This window comes from Wasmannia auropunctata, unplaced genomic scaffold (genome assembly GCF_000956235.1).
Source record: "Wasmannia auropunctata unplaced genomic scaffold, wasmannia.A_1.0 LD336031.1, whole genome shotgun sequence".
Lineage (NCBI taxonomy): Eukaryota > Metazoa > Arthropoda > Insecta > Hymenoptera > Formicidae > Wasmannia > Wasmannia auropunctata.
Window position 1 is genome coordinate 199,714 of NW_012026859.1, and position 20,495 is coordinate 220,208.

A 20,495-nucleotide genomic window follows, 5' to 3' on the forward strand; every position below is an offset into this window, starting at 1 on the left:
GAAAAGCTCCCATTTGTAATTCTAGTAGTGTAATGGGCGGTGTTCGTTATAAATATATAAATATATATAAATACACATTATATATTATAAATCATATGGGTAAAAATATGATTTATATATGTAATAAGTATATATAAAAAAATGCTAATGATAATAAATAATAATATTAATAATAATAATTAATAAAAGTATAATACACCGTTAATATTACCGTAAAATACCGATAAAGTAACAGTACATTTAAAATATGCAACGTCTAATGAATTTTTGGCACGCGGAGATCTTGTAAGATAGGAGAGGCTATTCCTGCTGCTATTACTATGTATTTCCTTTCTTAGTTTGTAACACGTATAACAATTTCTTGCTCTAAAAATATATTGTATATTAATTTTATTGACAACTCATAATGAATTATAAATGATTACACGGCAAAAAGAATAAACTTGTGAATATTACGACGCCTCTTGATAATTGCCCATTTATTCGACCGGAACTCTGTAGAAAGTATAGATTTATACAGAAAATTAGATAATTTATTGTTTTTTTTTTAATATTAATTCTTTTGTTAATATGGACTTACTTATATATTCACTCGATACTTCACACAAATATTGATATGCTGTGTTTAATAAAGATACTACCAACATATCTATATAATCATTATGAAATACTGGTACATAGCATAGAAATGAATAACCCGTGTGTGTGACAGCGGGCCTGATAAAACGGAGACGGACGCGATAATAGATATAAAATTAGTCTCTATCCAAGAAGTGTATCATGCCGGATGATACGGGAATTTTATCTAGGAGAGTACATTCCGCGCCCGAGTTGAAAACCTATACAAATTATGACGATATATGCGGACCTTGGAAATTTGATAGTGTACCGTTGCATGGTCAATGCAATCATTTATCTTTTAAATTGATAACGTCCGAAGATATAACTTACATGAGAGAGCAAAGAGATCGAGAATCAATTTTGCAATTTCTTGGTAAAAATTTGAACTCTGATTAAAATTATTAGGATTACCAGTAATATAACTTTATAAGCAATAAATGTCTTGTAACTTATATTTTTATTACATTTCAAATCTGTCATAAATACGATAAATATATGTGCTATTTTTCCAGAGGAAAAGATTTTATCTAGTATACCGTACAAAAAGGAAAATAAAGAGATACTTGCAAAACTTCTATGGCAAACTTTTAGGTTTTTCAAGTAAAATATTTAACGCTTATTCATACCTTTAATTAGCTGGGATATTTTTGCTTCATGTCTGTTTTTTTTCCTACGACTTACGTATAATTAGAGCCAATGTAACTATTTTAGGAAGAACCAATTTACTGACCAACAAATTGCGACAATTATGAAATTAATGCTTTTAACTCACAGTTTTTATCTTGCAAACTATTGGAACACAGTTGAAGAAACGTATAAATATTTTTTTGAACGTGTTCTTGAATGTACCGTTATGGTAATTATTTTAATCGAGCATTTTAATTACATACATTAATTTCGTATCGATTATATTTATCTTCCATATTTAAAAAAAAATCCTAGGATCCACCAAAATGCGCAGAAATATTTACGTCGGATCAAGCTGAAATGGTGCTTGAATTTTTTCGCGAAACATATTTGGAAAATATCGTATTATTGCACCTCGTTTGTACGACTCACCACTGTATTGTCATGCGATTTGACGACGGAAATGAATGAACGATGATATGCTCGCACACGTTACACAAGAAACGTCTGTTTATTTAAAAAAAAAAGGGATACATTAGATTAATATATATGTATATATACGTATAAAATTACATCTACATAAAAGAAAACGCAGCACAAACTAACGTAAATCGCGTTACAAATTACTACGTTCCGTATATTCAAACGTTAAAACTTTTGCTTCATATTACTTCTTCAGTCTTTAACAAAATAAATCCCCTCTCTTCCTTCATTTGCTTGTAGAAGAGGACTGATAACCGTAGTCACGGTTCTCTTCCAGCGAAGTATCGGATTCCGTTCCGTTCTTAAAATTTTCATTCCACCACCGATTATTTTTACGAACCTCATTTATTAAATGTTCCATCTTGGGAAACCACCACGAATTGCCACACGTTGATGTACGTCGACCAATCTTGCTTGGTTTCGTTGAATATTTCTAGACACAAGCACGAAGCAAATATATAAATATCAAGCGACGCTGAGAGTTTCTTTTTTTGTTTTTAACAAAATGTACTAACCTTGCGCAAATCTGTACAGTTTAAGTTCGAAATTAGATCTGTGTCCGTAGTCTGATGCGCTGCAACTGATGGTGACATATAACCGTTTACGTGCGCTTTCCTAAAACCTCTGCCAGTTAACTTGTGCGTTCTTTTCAATTTCTGCGCCAATAAATTAATTCGTTTCATTTTCCTGATTTTAATTAATAGCGCTCTAAAAACAAATTTTATTTAAATAAATAGATATACACATCGAAAAAAAGGAAAGCGCTCTTGATTTTTAGATAATTACGAAAGACACATTTCGAATTATTATATGTACTTACTTTTTCTCGAACACAAGCTGCATTAGAAGCTGTTGCTTATTTTCCAGATTTTCTGCTAGAGTTCTATTGTATTTCTTCTGCTGCTCCATACAGTTGCGGATGCACGAGACTATGTATTGAGATTCTTTGCAGAGTTCTGATCTGCTCATTGCTGTTTCCGTTAAATCAGCTGACATGCATGTTAGAGATCGGTCCTTCAAGTGACATTCCTTTTTCAACTCGAGCCAAGATTTGCGCATGTCTTCCAACTAATGAACATAATAACGTGGATAATAAGTAAATATAATTCGAATAGAAAAAAATTATATCTACTGATTATGATTATGCATTAGAGATGAATTAAGAAAATATTCAAATCAATATCCTTTATTCGAGCGACAGAAAAAAAAGTATCGTACCTCAGTTATGTATGTAGAATTATTTCGTTCCAGTGAAATTTTCTGTTGGTCAAGACGGTAATTCTCTTTCATGTATTCCTGCAACTGTTGAATCAAGTCAAGATTTACGTTTTCGGCTTTCATTAACTCCTCTTTTTCTCTCTCAAGCTGAAAATATCAAATCAAAGATTTATTTTACCCATTTACTTCATATGAGATTATTAGATAATATATAAGCATACATCTTGGCGCATGGTATTCAAATGATCAGCATAATGCTTGCATTTCTCTTGCGATTGGCCAAGTGCGATATCTTTCGATTCCAACGTTCTTCTGGTCTCTTCCAATTCCTCGCTCAGTTTGTCCACTAAATCACGAAGACGGATAGCTTCATTTTCCACTTCTACAATCTTAGAACGATAATCCCTTTCCTAAATGAGACAATCACAATTTTGATAAATAATTTAGCAAGCATATATTTCTAAGACAATAAAACCTGTTTCATAATAAAGCATTACCATAATCGTTAACAATTTTTGCGCATCAGTTTCTCGTTTTGTTGCGGACATTAGTTGTTTTTGGACTTTATTGAAGTCTTCAGTCAGCTGGCGATAACTGTCTTCTGTCTGACGCAATTTTATGCGTGCCTCTTTCAGCTAAATAAAAAATTCAAAGTAGTAAAATATTAATCTTTTTTATAACAAAAATATAAGCTTGTTACATGCGTGTTGTGTGTACATTACCCTTTCTTTCAACTGTAAGATATCTTCTTTAGTTCGAGCTTCAGTGATGTCATTCTGATTCTTTAATATAGAGTTTTCATTCTAGAACAGATGTGATTGATATCTCAATAGATGTAAATCGTTTCCTATTATTAGTTTCCTAGTATTAGACGTCGATACAATTATTTACGTACCTTAAGCAATTCGTAATCCGCTTGCAATTTGATCATGTTGTCCGATACCTTTTGCAGTAGAATTTTCAAAGAGTATATTCGATCACACAGAACAGTCAGCATTTCGTGCTCCGATACATTCAGTTCGGACAAATTTTCCGTTTCTGGATCATTCATGAACCTTTTCCGAAGCTTTTCAAGTTCCTGAGATTGATGTCTGACAATTTCTTCGCTACTGATGATTCGATCGTTTAAGGTATTGATCTACAAATTTTTAATCAATTCACTTTCTTTGAAAAACCGATATACAAGTTTTGATATTATAAAAATAAGGGAATAATTAAAAAAAAATAATGAAAAAGTGTAGACATGATTACCTCTTTTTTTCCATCTTCTAGTTTTAAAAAAAGTTCCTTATATTCAGTTGCCTTCTGCTCTAGTTTCTTCAACAGACTGTCAGTATCTGATACGTGATGCTGCAAATTGGTTTTAAGTTGCTGATTTTCGCATCTCAAATCGCACTCGGCATCTTTCACCTTTCGCAATTCTGTTTTTAATTGTTGTATCTGAGCGATGTTTTTTATCTCCGTTTCTTTCGCTAAAATTTCAATTGACTTGCATTTGTAAATTCGTAAGGTAAAATCGTAAATTTGTAAGGTAAAATTAAAGCTTTTAGAGAAAAATACATTCTCTAAAAGCTTTAATTTTACCTTATACGCGATAAATTACCTGAACATTCTTCCATTCCGTACGTATTGCTATTTGAGCAGTACTCCAAATCTCGAGTATCACAATTTTTGTCTTCATATATCGGACACGATTTGTTTATGCATTTGCTTTTGGAGTAATTCTTCGTCTCTACAAAACTATCCATCTGTAACAAAATTCGATATACATACAAAGAAGCAGAAATATCATTGTAGAATATAAATATTTTTAATAATTTACCTTCCATTTCAGTTCTCGGAAATCCTTTACATAGTCATGTATTTGCTTCTGAAAAGATTCAAATAATGTTATAAATAAAAAATTCATAAAAGATCCGTTTTATAAAAGAGCATAATTTTTTAAATTATTCGTTAACAATTATTTTAGAAAACACAACACTTGTTGACATGCAAATTTCTTTATTAAAAATACATAAGATTTCTCACATTATGTCGATCATTATAAAATTGTAGATTATTCAAAAATCTATATACCATACCTGTACTCCGCTTAAAATTGAATAATATATTGCGTGTAACGTGATAGCGATTAAATGTTTATCATACTCCAGACAACGAATCCTTTTATGCAGACTTTCAATAGCATCTCGTTGCAAGTCCAACAGCATGTCCTGATTAGTTGCCTTTGCGTATAAAAAAATATAGATTAATCAAGAAATAATTTCTTAATATAAATAATTTCTATTTACCTCTGTAAAACAATCGTTATATTGATCTTGCGTCACATCGATGCGCATCGTTAATTCACGTATAGTTTCATCCTTCTTGGAAAGCTGTAAAGATACTTACAATGCATTCTCCGTACAATCCGCTTTTTTTTTTAAGTTAAGGAACAGAGGACACTCACGCAAAATCGGTAGTTCATTCATCGTGTTATTTTGTTAACTGCAAAATGCAACAGCTAAAATTTGATCATCTAGGACACTTGTTAATCCAGACAGCATGTTGTACATGCCACAATCTCTTGTCGTTCCGTGAACAAGATATTCGAATACAGTATCACAAAAGCTTTAAATGTTTTAATTAAACGAGCACACGCCATGCATGGCACTCATATTTCATCGCGTTCGCAATCGTCACAACGTAAAGACATTAAAGGCGAAGAGAAATGTGATAGTCCGCATATTCGAGAGTCACAATTTTTAATAAGCATTTATAATATCGACAATATTTACAATTATAATAAATATATGTGACCGCAAAAACTATATGGCAATTTAGTCTATTTATAATTCATATTTAAACATCATGCACGTTTCTATGACTAAAGGCTGAAGACGATATCGCTGGCCTCAGCTCACTCACATCACTGATCGTTTTATGGGCCATCTGATCCAAATTTCGCTTAGCTTCAACAACGGCATCTTGTAAGTGTCCGATAGTTTGTATTTGAAGTTCATTCTGCAACGCATCGTACGATGTTAGAAAGTATCTCTTACCATAGCTAAGCACGATAGCGCAAAAAAAAAAGGACAAACCTGCTTCAGCAATTCGTTCTTTTCTCTCTCATATTGTGCGATTGTAAGGCCTTGTTTATCTATCTGTAAAAAGATTTCTTTTTATATTCCAACACCATACATACCTCCAAATTTCATTCTTGACAAGACGGTAGAATTTCTGTGCTTGCATTTTAATTAACATGCCGTTTAATGCACAAAATACATTGAAAAGCATAAATAATTTCAACAATTGAAAGTTCTTAATTAAAAAAAAAACGCGAGTATTGTACTTTCAATCCAAAAAACTCATGTAGTAACATCTCTTCTGCTTATCGCTTAAAATATACACAAAACAATTTACCTTTTCTTGCAGCTTTTGATACAAATCTTTTACTTCCGCTTGGCTCATTGATAACGAGTGCCGTTGTATCCGTACGACTTCCTCCATATTTTCTAACTAAAATGATTTTGATTCTTTAATTTACATTCAATTATATAATATGTAATGCTTTCAAATGTATTTATCCATAAGAAAAGATTTAATTTTGTTCAGAAACAAAATATAAATGTTTATGTGTACTATTTTACATTATTTACGGACATATATAATTTTGTCACATATCAATAATAACAGGTATAACTTACAAGTTTTTCTTTCGAATATACAGCACTTTTAAGTTTGTTCAATTCGTGAGAGCAAGCATCCAATTTATCTCTACATTTTCCTAACGAGTCGGTCAGTGCCACAGCAGATTTTGCCGAAACGGAGGAGAGAGATGATTCTTCGCGTATCTGTAAATAGATATAATATTGTAATAGATTATAACAGTCTCTGTAGCGATACCTGATATTAATACGATAGTGAAAAGATACAAACCAATTTTTTAAGTTCACTCTCAAAGTCTTGTACCGCCACTTTTGCAGATTGCACAGCGTCTTGTACAATTTTGAACAAGTGAGATATATTCTGGAACAAGTACAAAAGACATTGTTACTATTATTATCTTGTAAAGAAGAATTAATATACACAAGCAAAATGTATATTTCATTATTATCATGAAATCTTCACATCTCCATAAGTGTCTCGTAAATAGCGTTTAATTTTATATACATATATAGTTTCAATAGTTACCTCATGTTTGGATGGATAATCGCAACGCAAAAGTGTTGCTTCTGTGCCGCACTCGGTATGCTTTGGAATAAAAATGGAAAAATTTTTAATAAAGAAAAAGGAAATGTACAAACATGTATTTGTATGATTAGAAAATTACTCACGAAAGTATTTGAGATTTCTGTAGATTTTTTAATGTTTGATACATTATTTAAATTTTTTCTAAGATCATTCTCCACTTCTTTCTGCGTTTTGATCTAAAGCCCAGAATTCTGAGGTCAGTGTCGATCTTAATGATGATTTTAAGACGTAGAAAAAAATTAATGCTTACAATATTTTCTAGTTCTATTATCTTCTTTCTCAGTTCCATGTTATCCTTGCTGTGACTTTGTCTATAATTTTCTGCCTTTGTTCGTGCAGCAATCAGTTCCTTCTCCATAGATTGAATATTGTTCTTTAAAAAATTAATTGCTTCTTGTTTGCATTTTGCCTGTTACAGAGAAACGTTGTATAGCTCAGAATTGAAGATAAGTTCTTCTATTTAACTAAATGATGTTTACCTCATGTTGCAACATTCTAATTTGGTCTTCCAAATCAATTACACGATTTTTCCACTTATTCAGTCTTTCATCATATTTCAATTGACACGTTTGCTATAAACATATACATATATATATATATTGCATATAAGTTTATCAATAAATAATTTACATGTGAGTTGTTACAAATAGTTTATTTGTTAAATATAGTTTGTTTTTATAATAAAAAGTAAATTAAAAACTCATACATTTAATTACCTGAATCATATCGAGTTTTAGATCATCGTATTCCTTTCTTAATTTATGTAAATCTTCTTTCGTTTTTATTATGTCATTTATTTCCTGTAACGCATACGTAGATATATTGTAGATACGTGAATTAAAAAATGAAAAAGCATCTATGCAATATATATACTTGTTTTAATACCTGATTATCATAAGTGTTATGAGAAAACTGCTCCTGTAAAACAATATATTTATTAAATTAATTATTTTAATCTATATATTATTTGTATTTATACTAGATTGAGCAAAAGACTCGTTTGTTCCTCTTTATTATGTAAGTAAAAAGTCGTCCTACGTCAATAAAGAATTTAATTTTAAATATAAACAAAATTCAAAGCGGTTTGATAAAACTTTAAAATATAAAAAAAATTATTTAAATTAATAAGTTAATAACTTAAAATTTTAATGTTAATTACGTAAGAAAATTTTATTTCTTCCAAAAAATTCTAATAAAATTTTTAAAATCTTTTTTAGTCGGTCATTTACAGAAAGTCTTTTTAATCAATCTAATATACATATACATATAAAAATTGCAAACAACAACCTTTTCTTCCTGTTTTGTGGAAAGAAACGTTTCCAATACATCTTGCATTTTTGTATGAGCACAATCGACTTCTTCTTCGTATTTAGCCAATCTGCTTTCCCTTTCACAGAACGTCGTTTTTGCGACTTCGTTGTTTAATAGCTGCATAGATAATTGTTCATTAGAAATATATGAGATACTATTTTATATAATATATATGTTTTCCTAAGATACTTACCACTTCACCGGTTTTTTTCTGTAAATCCTTTAAAGAACCATCTATAGTGCACAGCTGACTTCTTAATCCTTTTAGTATTGACGTCACACAGCCACCCTAAAAAAAAAAAAAAACAGTATTTATGTAATACGTATGCCGTTAAGTTGGAAGCGAAACTATTTTTCTTCTGCTTTCTTTCTGAACCAACCTGAGTTTGGAATAATTGCAAATTAGTCAATATTTGTTCAACTTCTTCCATTACCACACTTAGTAAATCATTGTTGATACACGCTTCTGTATATTCTGATTCATTATATTCCTAAAATTTATTTCATACTTCAATTATGACGAAAAACAATTGGATAGTGTTTATAAAATAGTTATTCAATAAAGTTCCGAACCTGTATATTCCCCTGCATACCATTAATGCAACGAGACAATTCTGATTGAGCATGATTAATTTCATTTTTTATATCCTTCAGTTTAAGATTGCCATTCACAATTCTTTCGCTGTGCCTCAGTCTCTCCTCCTCCTGATAAGAGATATTTTTCGATAGTAAATTGCAATGATAAAATTGTAATCATTTTATACTATAATATAACAGTTCAAATACGGAACTGTATTTCAATGATATAATCATTCAAGAGAGGCATACGTTTTGATATATATTATATATAAATATTACTTGTAATTCTAGTCTGTTGATCGCTTCTATTAGGCCTTCTCGCGTTCTTGCCAAGTAACTTTGTACATTAGTAACCATCTTGCTTAATTCTTCGTACTGAAAATGTATTAAATTAACATCAATCGCTAATTGTATCACGAACACTTATGTTAGTCTATTTATTGGCTCAGACGTACATTCTGGTGTCGTGAATTAAATGCCGAAACAACGGTGCTTATCTCCTCGCGAATGTCTTCTGTTGCTGCTTGAGCTTCCACGGTGCACACTCTAAATTCTTCCATCAATCTGAATTGCCGTGCGCTGTTTACGTTTGACTGGAAGAAGTCACATTAATTAATATTACAATATAATACACGATAAAAATAAAACATTAAAAAATTAAAAGCAAACATACCTTTTTAGAATGTGAAGTATCTATTGAAGGCAGAGGACATTCCTAGACAGACAAAGAAACAAAATATTATTATACACAATATGTTTTAACATAATATTATGTTATATATGTTTAAACATTTTTTATTTGACTAACCTCCGGAGAAATATTCGTATCAATGTGAAATTTTCGAGAACTCCTATCCTGAAATAATGTAGAAAGAATAAATATATAACAGTAAAAAAACTAACTTTGGAATATATATATATATATATATGTTACCGTCAAAACCTATAATTAGTTAAAATCCGAATCACTAGTTAAAACTAGAATGGTTGATTAGACGTAAAATCGAAAATGGATAGTGCAATTATAGACCTCGTTTCAACTAAATTAAAAACTAGTAATTAGTGAAATTGGATTAATTTTAACGATTATGGATTTTGACGGTAACATATATACATAAAATTATTATATAATATTTGATTGATGTTCATGTTTGAAATGACTATGTTAATTTTATAAGTGAGGCAATCATGTTGATTTACATATTCTTGTTTTTCACAGATATTGTATATAAAACCAATTCACTAGATTATTTTAACACATTAATAATATAATATATAAAAATTGTTGATCATAAATTGCATACAAATTCGTGAGTGCATAAATTTATTTATTAAGAATCTAAATATCTAACAATTTATTAATTTAAAAGGACATATTTTATTATCGATCTCATTTTATACAGACTTTAGAAAGGAAATAATGATCGAGATATAGAAATTTGTGTTTACCTTGTTTCGCACATTTGATTTTAAAAAATTCTTATTAGAAAATGTCAATTTTCGTTAAAAAACATTTAATTTTGTAAGATGTCTTGATGCAAAAATATAAATTCACTTCAATTTATTTCATATCATTTCAAGATTCAATCATTAATGCTATCTTGAATATGTGATGCGGAATAAACATAAGTGTCTGGTGTAACTCGATCTAAATTATTATCTTTACACGGAGGTGACAATTTTCTAGCAGTCTGAAGAATTCTTTTGTCAATATTCTTTATGTATTTATATCGACCAGCTTGAATATCTACGTGAGATCGAGACTGGCTCTGTAGATTAAGCAATCTATTTTGCAACTTTGTATTAATCGTTGATAAATTTCGTTTGCCACAATTTAATATTGCCCCAGAATCGTCGTGCGAAAATGTAAAATCGTTCTTTCGCTGGGTGGATGTATGTAGGAGGCTTGATACTGGAAATTGCTCAGGGGACTCATGGGATTTCATCTTAGTGATACGATTGTTAGAATTATGCTTGCGAGAACGGAAGGCAGGTAGGGTCTTCTAGAAATGTAGAAAATGTAAGTTTATGCATTCAAAACTTCACAGACAAGCGTCGTACCTCTAAAGTTGTTTGCTTCAGTTCTTTGCGCATCTCTTTAATCAAGTCGTCCTTCAAAAGGTTACCCATATTAGCATGATAATTTTGTTTTTCCAGTGCCACGATCTCCGCCGTCAGTGTATCCTTTGTTTCTGCAGCTCCCTGAAACCAATAAAATATATGTAAAAATGACAGATTATATATATATATATATATAATTTTAAAAAATTAAAATAAGATACATCGTTTAAATGGTAAATAAAATATTAATAACATTAATTTACACACAAAATATTTTTAAATATAATAAACCAACTTTTTCGAGGCGAGCCACTTTGTCCTCGAGTTGCTGTACTTTTTTACATTTTTCTTCCAATTGTAGCTGTAGATTAATTGTGTCAACATTGTTTTCGTAAGTATACACCATAAGCTTGGATTCAACATCCTGGAGTTGCCGATATAAGCTCTTGTTTTCCCTATCTTTCGCATCTAGTACACTTTCCAGAATGTCAGGTGTTAAGATAATCTGAACACAGCAACATAGATTTTAAAAGACTCTTTTGATTACCAATAATGACACGCGAATTATATCTTATCTCTTGCTTGTAAAGTGTAAAGTTTTAACGTGTAACTAGCGTGTAAAAGCAACTATTACAATGTAACAAAGTAGTTCTTTGTTCTAATTTTTATATATGCTACAACATGATTGCCTCTAAATTAATTACAAGAATTAAAAACTAATACAAAAACTCATTAAAATAAATTTTTATTTGCGCAATAATTATGAAAAATACACTTACATTAAAATCTTGATCAGAAGTCATTGGGTAATTAATAACTTGATTCGTTTGTTTAGCATGTTCCTTGAGCTTCTCGCAAAAGGACTGAAGTCTAGAAACGTATTTTTTTATAGTATCATCCTTTACTGACAATTCTGTTGTAAGATTCGCTAATTTTCCTTCCAATTCCAATTGAGATCTGGAAAATGTATGTTATTATATTTATATGTATTTATTTAGTATTTATATGTCCATGCAAAGATATATATATATATATATATATATATATATATAAATATATATATAAAATATATAAAATTTTAAAAAAGAAAGACAAAAAATCTAAAAATATAATAGAATTACATTGTTTTAATATAAATATATGAAGATTCGAAGCAGAGATAATAATTACATTATATATATTTTAAAAAATAATAAAGATTTTAAATAATAATTAAAATTTTTGCACATATCTTACCTGATCATTTTTCTTTCATTTTCCTGATGTTGTTCTATTTGCAGATTCAAGGATTTTATGTGGTCAGTATCAGTCTGCTCCTGATTTAAAGACATATAGTTGAGTGTAGTACCGCGAAATATTAATATACTTAATAATAATAATAATTTTTTTGAAAAACATAGTACTCCGTCAAATGGGACTATTAGCAGTTTATTCAACGAATATATGCGTATATGTGTGTATATGATAATAATTCAATTTAATAAAGGTGTAGGGAGTTAAGAAAAACTTTCTGGCTCGTATGGTGAACACATGGTATAGTATATGTTTTTGCTTAATAACTCAATATTTGAAATTGTCATGCTCTATATCCAGAACAAATCGAAGCTTTTTGGCTGCGTTTATGCACATATTTACCTGACTGCAGAGACAGCTGTAACAGCAAAACAAATTTCGTTATTAAACATTTTGCAAAAAGGGCATAAAAAATATATATTAATTGATAACACGATGAACTCTTACTCTGGAACCGGTATGTCCTCTGGCTGAATCTCGAAGAACGTGATACCCTCGAGACTCCAAACGTTCTGCCGGCGCGCGCGACGAATCACCTCCAATAATCCCCTTATGTCGCTCTGCAGATACTCTATTTTTTGTTGAAGGTACTCCTCATCCTTTTCCAACTGACTGACGCGATTTGAAAGGGTATTCAAAGTCTGTAACACAAAGGAGTTTACGTCTTGATTTCATCATAAGATGTTACTGAACAAAAATAAATGATTTTGCCTCTCTTGCCTTCTCCGAATTGTCGGATCTTAAATTATCCACGACCATCTGCGACGATTGTTTCAGCTTCTCCTCTAGTAATTTAACTCTGCTACACGCAGCCTGCTCCAAATCCTCCACCGTATGCACCAACATCATATTTTGCTCCCCTAAATCCTTAATCCAGTCGCTCATCACTTGCAACTTCATCTGCAAAGTGATTTTTTGATAACGCAAATTTCTCAAATGTAAATAAAACAATAGTTACTAAGCCGCAATTTCCAAAGATTGGAAAAATCACGTATAAAGAGACGCCGACAGAACTGACAATAAAACGCAAACTAAATGTATAAAAATAACAAGGGCTTACGGAGACCCGATCGGACTCGCCGCCGGGCTCCCGATCGATCTTCTCGATGCGGCTCTCGTACAGCTTGCGGAACTCATCGAGGATACGTAGGCCTTCGGTCTCGCCGCACGGCTCGCCGCCCGTGTCCACGTCGGTCGCCGCACGGCAGTCCTGGTCCCGCTTAACCAACGTCGAGACGTCACTCACGTCCGTGGTGCTCGGCAGACTGGCGCTGACCGAGTGCATCGCGACGTCCCGATCGCGAGCGCGATCCCGAGCGATCGCCGGACTGACGGATTTGAGGTCTCCCTACACCTGCGGGGTTCCCGACGAGAACCTTGGACTGCTTGGACAGCTGCGAGCTACAATGTCAACACACTATCTCGCCATTTTAGTGTGACAGTGACGTCGCACGGGATAAGCGGAGACGGAAAGTGGGGGGGGGGGAACCACGAGTGACAAGCGCAACGAGAGGGCTGCACCAACGTTAAAAAGCGGAGCATTCATTAATAAATCAATTTCTGATTGGCGAGCGCATGTGCGTGTCCACATGAAAACATCCTTTTCTTACGTCAAATCTACATTAAAAAAAAAAGAAGAAAAACCATACATGGTATTAATAATAAATAAAAATAGATTAATTAGACTAAGGGCAATCGGGAATCGTATAATTAGAAATTCTGCTTTAGATATAATTAATTTTGCTCCGGGCGCGTTCGCATCTCCCAAGACGGTGCGCGATCGTGGTGCAGGCTGGGGGGGACTGGGGAGGCGCGGGCGCAGGGATCGGAGTATTCGGAGGAGTCGCGCAGTTCGTCGAAAGAGCGCGTTCGCGGAACGTCCGAGGTGCGGGAGCCGGATAGACGCGCGAGCGACGAGGATGGGATTGCTGTGCGGCGACAATGAGTCGCGCTGCTGCGAGTCGCGACCGCGGCCGACCGCGTAGCTCGGGTGCGATCGTACAGCCGGAAGCAGAATCGGCCGGCGTGAACGCGGCACCGAGGCGTTGCCACCTCGTTCTCTGACGATCGCGGGACGACCGCCTCTTGCCGTCCTCCCCGAGAAGGAGAGAGAGAGAGAGAGAGAGAGAGAGAGAGAGAGAGAGAGAGAGAGAGAAAGCGCGACAGAGAGGAAGGGAGAGTGGGAGGGGAAGGAAGGAGAAAGAGAGGGTGAGAAAGAGGGAGCCCTCCGCCTGGCGGAGACCGAGGAGCGCGAGGAGGTCCCCGTCGCGCGCGAGCTGCTTTTTTTGGCGAGCGTCGCCGACATGAGCCAGACGAGCCGCGGGCGAGCGAGTCGCGTCACCAGTCGCACGAACGGCCCCGTCAGCTGATCGTTTATCGCACAACGAAATGTGAGGTGTAGCGAGCGTGTTACCTACTACCTGTCTACCTACCTACCTGTCTACCTACCTACCTACCTACCCACCTGCCTACCTACCTAACGTCAAGCCACCAGAACCGTGTCGCGTACTCGCTCTCGCGCATCCGCCGCGGCCGCTCCGCGTGCAAACTGTGTGAGACTGCAAGCGTGACCCCGCGCGCGCCAAGTGCTGACGGGCGGGAAGGCGCGCACACACACCTGGGCGCATACTCTCTGGCACCGGTTTTTAGAGTTTACATGGGAACATGGGGAACAAGAATAGCTGTTGCGTCTACTCCAGTCCACAGGTCGGGCGCAAGGAGGTCGGGCCCGAGTGCGCCACGCGCAACCTGGAGGAGCACCTGCCCGAGGGTGGGATTAGCGTTAATAATTTGCAACATATCAGTGAACGCGAGCCGGAGGACTGGGACTCCGATCCGTCGTTGCACCCGTGCGCTGGCACTATCTTCATGGAGCGCTCCAAGCAAGCTATCGAGAGTGGGTATATCACCCTGGAGTCCTGGTTGGCCCGGGAGAAGGCCGGTCCGTGGCGACGGATGCGCATTTGATCGTCCACCCACCTGGGTCTTCTCTTTTCTAGATGGCATGGTGAGGAAGAAGAGCCAACATCAAATAGCGGACACAAGGCCTTTGAAGAAGAGTAGCAGCTGCAGTACAATATATTTAGACGACAGCACGGTTTCACAACCTAACTTGAAAAATACCGTCAAATGCGTTGCCTTAGCCGTTTATTACCATATTAAGAATAGAACGTCGCAGCGACAGATCGACATATTTGATGAGAAACTGCATCCGTTAACGGTAATAATGTCAAAGAGATTCGGACGTGTGCATTTAGCCGCCTCTGTAGAGCGGTGATCTATTTCTATGTTTTTGTGTACAGTTGTAGAAAAAGTCTTGAGATTTATCTAATCTGTATTAATCATGCGATTGGTATTAAATGAGTAAAAAATAGAAGATACGAAAAATCTAGAGAATGTACAGCTGTGGACATGTCGATTGCGACACTTTTTTTTCACAGGTTTTTAGAATATATTTAATATGTACAATATATATTTTATAGGTGACTAATATTTTGCAAATGCGACGATGTACTTATCTTTAGACTAGTCTAGAGACAGTACACCAATCGTGGTTCGCATTTGCAAAATATTAGTACGTTTTGAAGCCTATTAAAAAAAAAGTGTCGCAACCGATATGTCCACGACTGCACATTCTCTAGATTTTCGTATCTCCTATTTTTTTTTTACTCATTTAATACCAACCGCACGATTGATATACAGATAAACCTTGAGACTTTTTCTTGCGCAATACGTTAAGTGAGGGCAACGCTTGAGTAAATCTATCCTTTCAGAGGGACGGTGTTTCGGAGGATTACGACAAGCATAATCCGGAGCACAAGCAGATATACAAATTTATAAGGACGCTGTTCAACGCCGCTCAGCTCACCGCTGAATGTGCCATCATAACGTTGGTTTACCTTGAACGCCTACTTACTTACGCAGAAATAGACATAACGCCGGCTAACTGGAAGCGCATAGTGCTGGGAGCTATTTTGTTGGCGTCCAAAGTTTGGGACGATCAGGCGGTGTGGAACGTGGACTACTGTCAAATACTGAAGGACATCACGGTGGAAGACATGTAAGTCTCTCTCTTCTCAAATTGCACTTGGCAATCATTGTACGCGTCCGCTTTTCGCGAAGATTAAAAACAATCGTGTAACTTCTAACCAGGAACGAATTGGAGAGGCAATTTCTGGAGATGCTGCAATTTAACATAAATGTTCCTTCGAGTGTATATGCCAAATACTACTTTGATCTTCGTACACTCGCGGAAGCGAACGAATTGACATTCCCGAGCGAGCCGCTTAGCAAGGAGAAGGCGCAGAAGCTGGAGGCGATGTCCAGGGTTTACGAGGACAAGGTCACGGCCGAGGCTCTACGTACCGGTATTAAAAAGTGGTCCAGCTTAGACAATGTGTGCATAGGCGGACCTAGGCGTAGCATCGCTATTTTATCTTAAAACATACGTATGGATGTAAAACACGGATGTTAAAACACGAAAGGGGCGTGTGGGTGCACTGCTCAGATTTTAAATGGAGGTACGTGAAAAAGGGAAGAAATTTGTAGAGACGTTCGTTGTTACCGATCGATTTTAATGATTTTTGAAAGAGAGATCGTTTGGATTCTACCAAACGCTTGTGTTACATCTCCGTTATTGATTATTGATGGGATATATTCGATGTATTGTATACATCTCTCTCTCTCTCTCTCTCGCGGCAAACCGTTTTTACATAGTGTCCAAACTAGATGTAAAAATATCGCATGTACCGTACCGTACCGTGCGGCTAAGTTGTACCATAACGGAAGAATTTCCATTGTTTGCAATAACAATCTTTAATCATTATATATATATATACTCTAAAAATTTAGACGTTTCTCAATTCAGTTATAATTTCCAATAATACAATATTTGCATTCTTGTTATCTGTACTAAAGAATCGTGAGGCGCGTCGATAGAGAAAAAGATTTTAGATTGGTCTTTGTTCTAAGATACATTTCCTAAACCACTTTGATTTTGCTCGTGTTGTATCACGCTAAAATTACTTAAAAAAAAAAAGAAAGATTTAAATATTAATCTTATTTATCAATAAATATCAATCACGTTTCTGTTAATTGTGCAAAGATTCTACTGTCTGGGACCTTATAATGTGGATATATAACAAAGCATACGAGAATGTGAGGCGTATTGACGAAAAACAAAAGGGTGAGAAAGGAAAAAGTTTTTAGTCGTAGCATTATCTGTACTGTCCTTATAGGAGAAAATAACTTGTGATATATATTAGTCAACTATTCATTATCCAAAGCATTTTATATATTGACTGAATTTAATAAGAATCAAACTTACGGCTGATTTACTAATAATATTCTAAAAGATGAAGATATATGCAGCATGCTTCAAATTAAAGATCATTGATATTTGTTAATAAAACGCTATGTAATTTATCGAGATAATCCAATTAGAAATTTGCAAGCTATAATGCATGTCGCCTTGATATTTGATCGAAATTATACTTTTAAGTGTATTAATATATTTCTTTTTGATTTGCTTCTATTTTCTCACTGTCGTGTACATCGAAAAATTATTACATGAGAAAGAAATTATCATGGATTTAGAGAATTAAGATTATACTCTTTTTTTTTAATACATATTATATTTCTATGTACTTTTTTTCTGATATATTTCTGTAATGTCAGCACACACCATTGTTTGTTTTCATTTTACTTTGATTTAGAATTATTAACATTATTATTAGTACAATTTGCTTTAATCAACAAATGTATAGCGTAATAATAATTTGTTAAAAAAATTTTTGACACTTTAATTAAATATATCGGATTTGATAGGTGATTTACGTACTTTGAATGATAGTACATAGCAAGAGAACACCATTTACAATAAGTATACTATAATAGCGTTAAATATTAGCAAATCAGCCTTTATAGCTTATTAAGAATGAAAAGGCACGGATAAATTAGTCTGAATAATTGCTTTTATATGGCGCTACTTCCATGGATTTATAACTTTAGATAATGCGCGAGATAAGGATAAGCCATGATATCAGGGTTTACATCTTTTTTTCTCTTATAAGATTACTCAGTCTGACAAGGTTATTCACATTATTAAATGATGGAATTTCATTTGTAATCAATCTATTCTGTCAGGATTATTGGAAAGAGAGTTAACTTGATGATATTATATAAGTCCACGTTTCGTTTGTTCTTTTCATAATGCAATACGCATTACTTTTAGATGCTTTACAGGTGTTGAATAAACATTCAACAGTCTTTTTAATGTAATAAAGAAATCGCGAACATCACACATTTCTATGGCCGTAAAAAACTGCTGTAAAGTATTTAATTCTGACAGCTACGTAAAATATTCATTTCTACGTAAAGCATGCAATTAAATCTTCCAAAGATCATCGAGGAACACGCTCACTAAAGAAGGGAAAGGAAACTTAGAAGTTGTATCATATTCACATTTTACTGTATGACAAGGTGAAATTGGAATACCATTAAAGTACCATTAATATAATATAATCGTGTATCATACGTGCTACTAATTGTGTACGATATAATTTAATATTTTGTACCTACCGGTTAGAACTTTAAATATTAAGATAAGTCTTACATTGTATGACTGTCGTTACGTCTGTAAGAATTAAAGTGTAATCTGAGAGTTCCGTTGGATTTTCAGAACGCCGTTGACGGAGGAGGAATAATTACGATTTATTATTATTTTTATATTTTATTACATGAAAGTCAGAGTGTTGAAACGGTCGAATTTATAATAAGAGCGGCTGTAAAGTCCAATTGTACGTGGGGGGAGTAAACGAAATGTGACGTGCGTGTGTCTCGGCTTTTGACGCATTGTACAGCTATATGCCGAATCGACGAAGCGTAATATGTAACATATTTGCAATTTCTGTCCATATTACAGTTTTTCATTTTCGCCTGTCCGATGAATAAAGATATATTTTTACTGCATTATTATATATCATAGGTAAACTACGTACGTACATACACACGCTATGTACGCTGCGGTAGTGTTTATACAACTTTACAGAGCAATTAATAACACTGTGCGATGCCAAAATGTTGTTAAAATTATAATGTATAGACTATTGCACATCACACACACACACACACACACATAACACGGAAAGAATGTGTACTGCACTGTGGTTTTCGTTTGTTTTTCAATCACGATTCTGATTTTTCCGACAAAAAATCTTTATAGAACTTTTCACACGCGCATGACTATTTTTATAAATAGATATTCATTATGAAGACAATCTTCGAGTCTTATTGCGTCCTGTAAATAAATTGCCGAATTCGTATAAGATTCGTATAAACGTGTGTATCATAAACCGTACCACTTTGTTAGTAGTTACCCGAGCACTGGATAAAAAAAAAAAGAAAAGAAAAACAAAACATTTGCGCTTGAAGGTGATATTTCATATGTAGGGTCGCCTTTAAGTCTTCCATCCTATAGCGTCTGTACAGATTCCTACGATACTTTTAACTTTACGTAATAAATATATTACGTTTTAACATATTATGAGACCGATGCTTTTATATAATATGAATTTGTGATAAATAGATTTACCAATACATTAATAATATCGTTTTGTACATATACATATAAATATCTGCATAAAAAGAAAACACGCCTGTATCTATTTTCATTGTAAATCTTATTGTCCAATTACAGAGCAGATATTGTAAGGCTATGAAATTTACACTCTGTCGCATCTTTCACGTTTACTGAAAAAAAAAAAAAAAAAAAAAGACGGACTAGAAGTCTCTTTTTCCTACGTTTTTTGCTCGCTATAAGAAAAATGGATGCTTCCGCTTGAACACATAGCGCTTTCACATGATTATCGCATGTAAAGTACGTGGCGTTTCTTGGAAATATAAAATATAAATCGTTCGCGTTTTTCAACATATTTTCCCTTTATAACTCTTTCTTATTCTTATTGCACGCGATTGGATAGAAAGCGGTATGTGGCGCGCGTACGTATGGCAATTGAGATGCATAAAAACGTGTGCTGTTTTCTTTTTTGCAAAGAAATTATTATTGATAA

General features: G+C 34.1%; 3 protein-coding genes across 5 annotated transcripts; 2 read left to right on the plus strand and 1 right to left on the minus strand.

Annotated features, from left to right (window-relative positions):
• Nucleotides 1–173: 173 nt before the first annotated feature.
• Nucleotides 174–1,748, plus strand: LOC105452445. Of its 3 annotated transcripts, none has more exons than XM_011693542.1 (4): nucleotides 174–994; nucleotides 1,134–1,221; nucleotides 1,333–1,477; nucleotides 1,564–1,748. In XM_011693542.1, the coding sequence occupies exons 1-4, from the start codon at nucleotides 781–783 to the stop codon at nucleotides 1,717–1,719; spliced, it is 603 nt and encodes a 200-aa protein (XP_011691844.1). In that variant the 5' UTR covers nucleotides 174–780; the 3' UTR covers nucleotides 1,720–1,748. The 3 variants fall into 3 exon arrangements, with proteins under 3 accessions (XP_011691844.1, XP_011691845.1, XP_011691846.1); XM_011693543.1 differs by having other exon boundaries at nucleotides 1,396–1,477; XM_011693544.1 differs by lacking the exon at nucleotides 1,333–1,477.
• Nucleotides 1,729–13,865, minus strand: LOC105452490 (myosin-2 heavy chain-like). The gene is made up of 42 exons (XM_011693619.1): nucleotides 13,487–13,865; nucleotides 13,147–13,326; nucleotides 12,874–13,067; nucleotides 12,769–12,784; nucleotides 12,370–12,449; nucleotides 11,913–12,090; nucleotides 11,429–11,638; nucleotides 11,134–11,274; nucleotides 10,670–11,075; nucleotides 10,273–10,277; nucleotides 9,881–9,928; nucleotides 9,746–9,787; nucleotides 9,528–9,665; nucleotides 9,352–9,447; nucleotides 9,067–9,198; nucleotides 8,874–8,984; nucleotides 8,687–8,782; nucleotides 8,470–8,610; nucleotides 8,068–8,100; nucleotides 7,899–7,982; nucleotides 7,662–7,754; nucleotides 7,433–7,591; nucleotides 7,266–7,358; nucleotides 7,123–7,182; nucleotides 6,868–6,957; nucleotides 6,636–6,782; nucleotides 6,352–6,447; nucleotides 6,030–6,092; nucleotides 5,857–5,952; nucleotides 5,241–5,324; nucleotides 5,031–5,174; nucleotides 4,772–4,819; nucleotides 4,553–4,697; nucleotides 4,201–4,421; nucleotides 3,845–4,087; nucleotides 3,672–3,752; nucleotides 3,447–3,584; nucleotides 3,171–3,359; nucleotides 2,950–3,096; nucleotides 2,552–2,799; nucleotides 2,247–2,439; nucleotides 1,729–2,164 (listed from the first exon to the last, which is right to left on the minus strand). Exons 1-42 carry the CDS (start codon nucleotides 13,709–13,711, stop codon nucleotides 1,958–1,960), a joined length of 5,541 nt encoding a protein of 1,846 aa, XP_011691921.1. The 5' UTR covers nucleotides 13,712–13,865; the 3' UTR covers nucleotides 1,729–1,957.
• Nucleotides 13,866–14,615: 750 nt separating this feature from the next.
• Nucleotides 14,616–20,181, plus strand: LOC105452446 (cyclin-Y). Its single transcript, XM_011693545.1, has 4 exons — nucleotides 14,616–15,322; nucleotides 15,426–15,646; nucleotides 16,200–16,486; nucleotides 16,579–20,181. Exons 1-4 carry the CDS (start codon nucleotides 15,091–15,093, stop codon nucleotides 16,865–16,867), a joined length of 1,029 nt encoding a protein of 342 aa, XP_011691847.1. The 5' UTR covers nucleotides 14,616–15,090; the 3' UTR covers nucleotides 16,868–20,181.
• The last annotated feature ends 314 nt before the right edge of the window (nucleotides 20,182–20,495 follow it).

Coding starts and splice junctions, on each gene's coding strand:
- LOC105452445 (XM_011693542.1), top strand. CDS start 781: ATGCCGGATGATACGGGAATTTTATCTAGGAGAGTACATTCCGCGCCC. Junction 995..1,133: donor ATCAATTTTGCAATTTCTTG/GTAAAAATTTGA, acceptor CTATTTTTCCAG/AGGAAAAGATTTTATCTAGT. Junction 1,478..1,563: donor TTCTTGAATGTACCGTTATG/GTAATTATTTTA, acceptor AAAAAATCCTAG/GATCCACCAAAATGCGCAGA.
- LOC105452490 (XM_011693619.1), bottom strand. CDS start 13,711: ATGCACTCGGTCAGCGCCAGTCTGCCGAGCACCACGGACGTGAGTGAC. Junction 12,091..12,369: donor AATGAAAGAAAAATGATCAG/GTAAGATATGTG, acceptor TACATTTTCCAG/ATCTCAATTGGAATTGGAAG. Junction 11,076..11,133: donor TGAAGCAAACAACTTTAGAG/GTACGACGCTTG, acceptor CTACATTTCTAG/AAGACCCTACCTGCCTTCCG.
- LOC105452446 (XM_011693545.1), top strand. CDS start 15,091: ATGGGGAACAAGAATAGCTGTTGCGTCTACTCCAGTCCACAGGTCGGG. Junction 15,323..15,425: donor CTCCAAGCAAGCTATCGAGA/GTGGGTATATCA, acceptor TCTCTTTTCTAG/ATGGCATGGTGAGGAAGAAG. Junction 16,487..16,578: donor GACATCACGGTGGAAGACAT/GTAAGTCTCTCT, acceptor ACTTCTAACCAG/GAACGAATTGGAGAGGCAAT.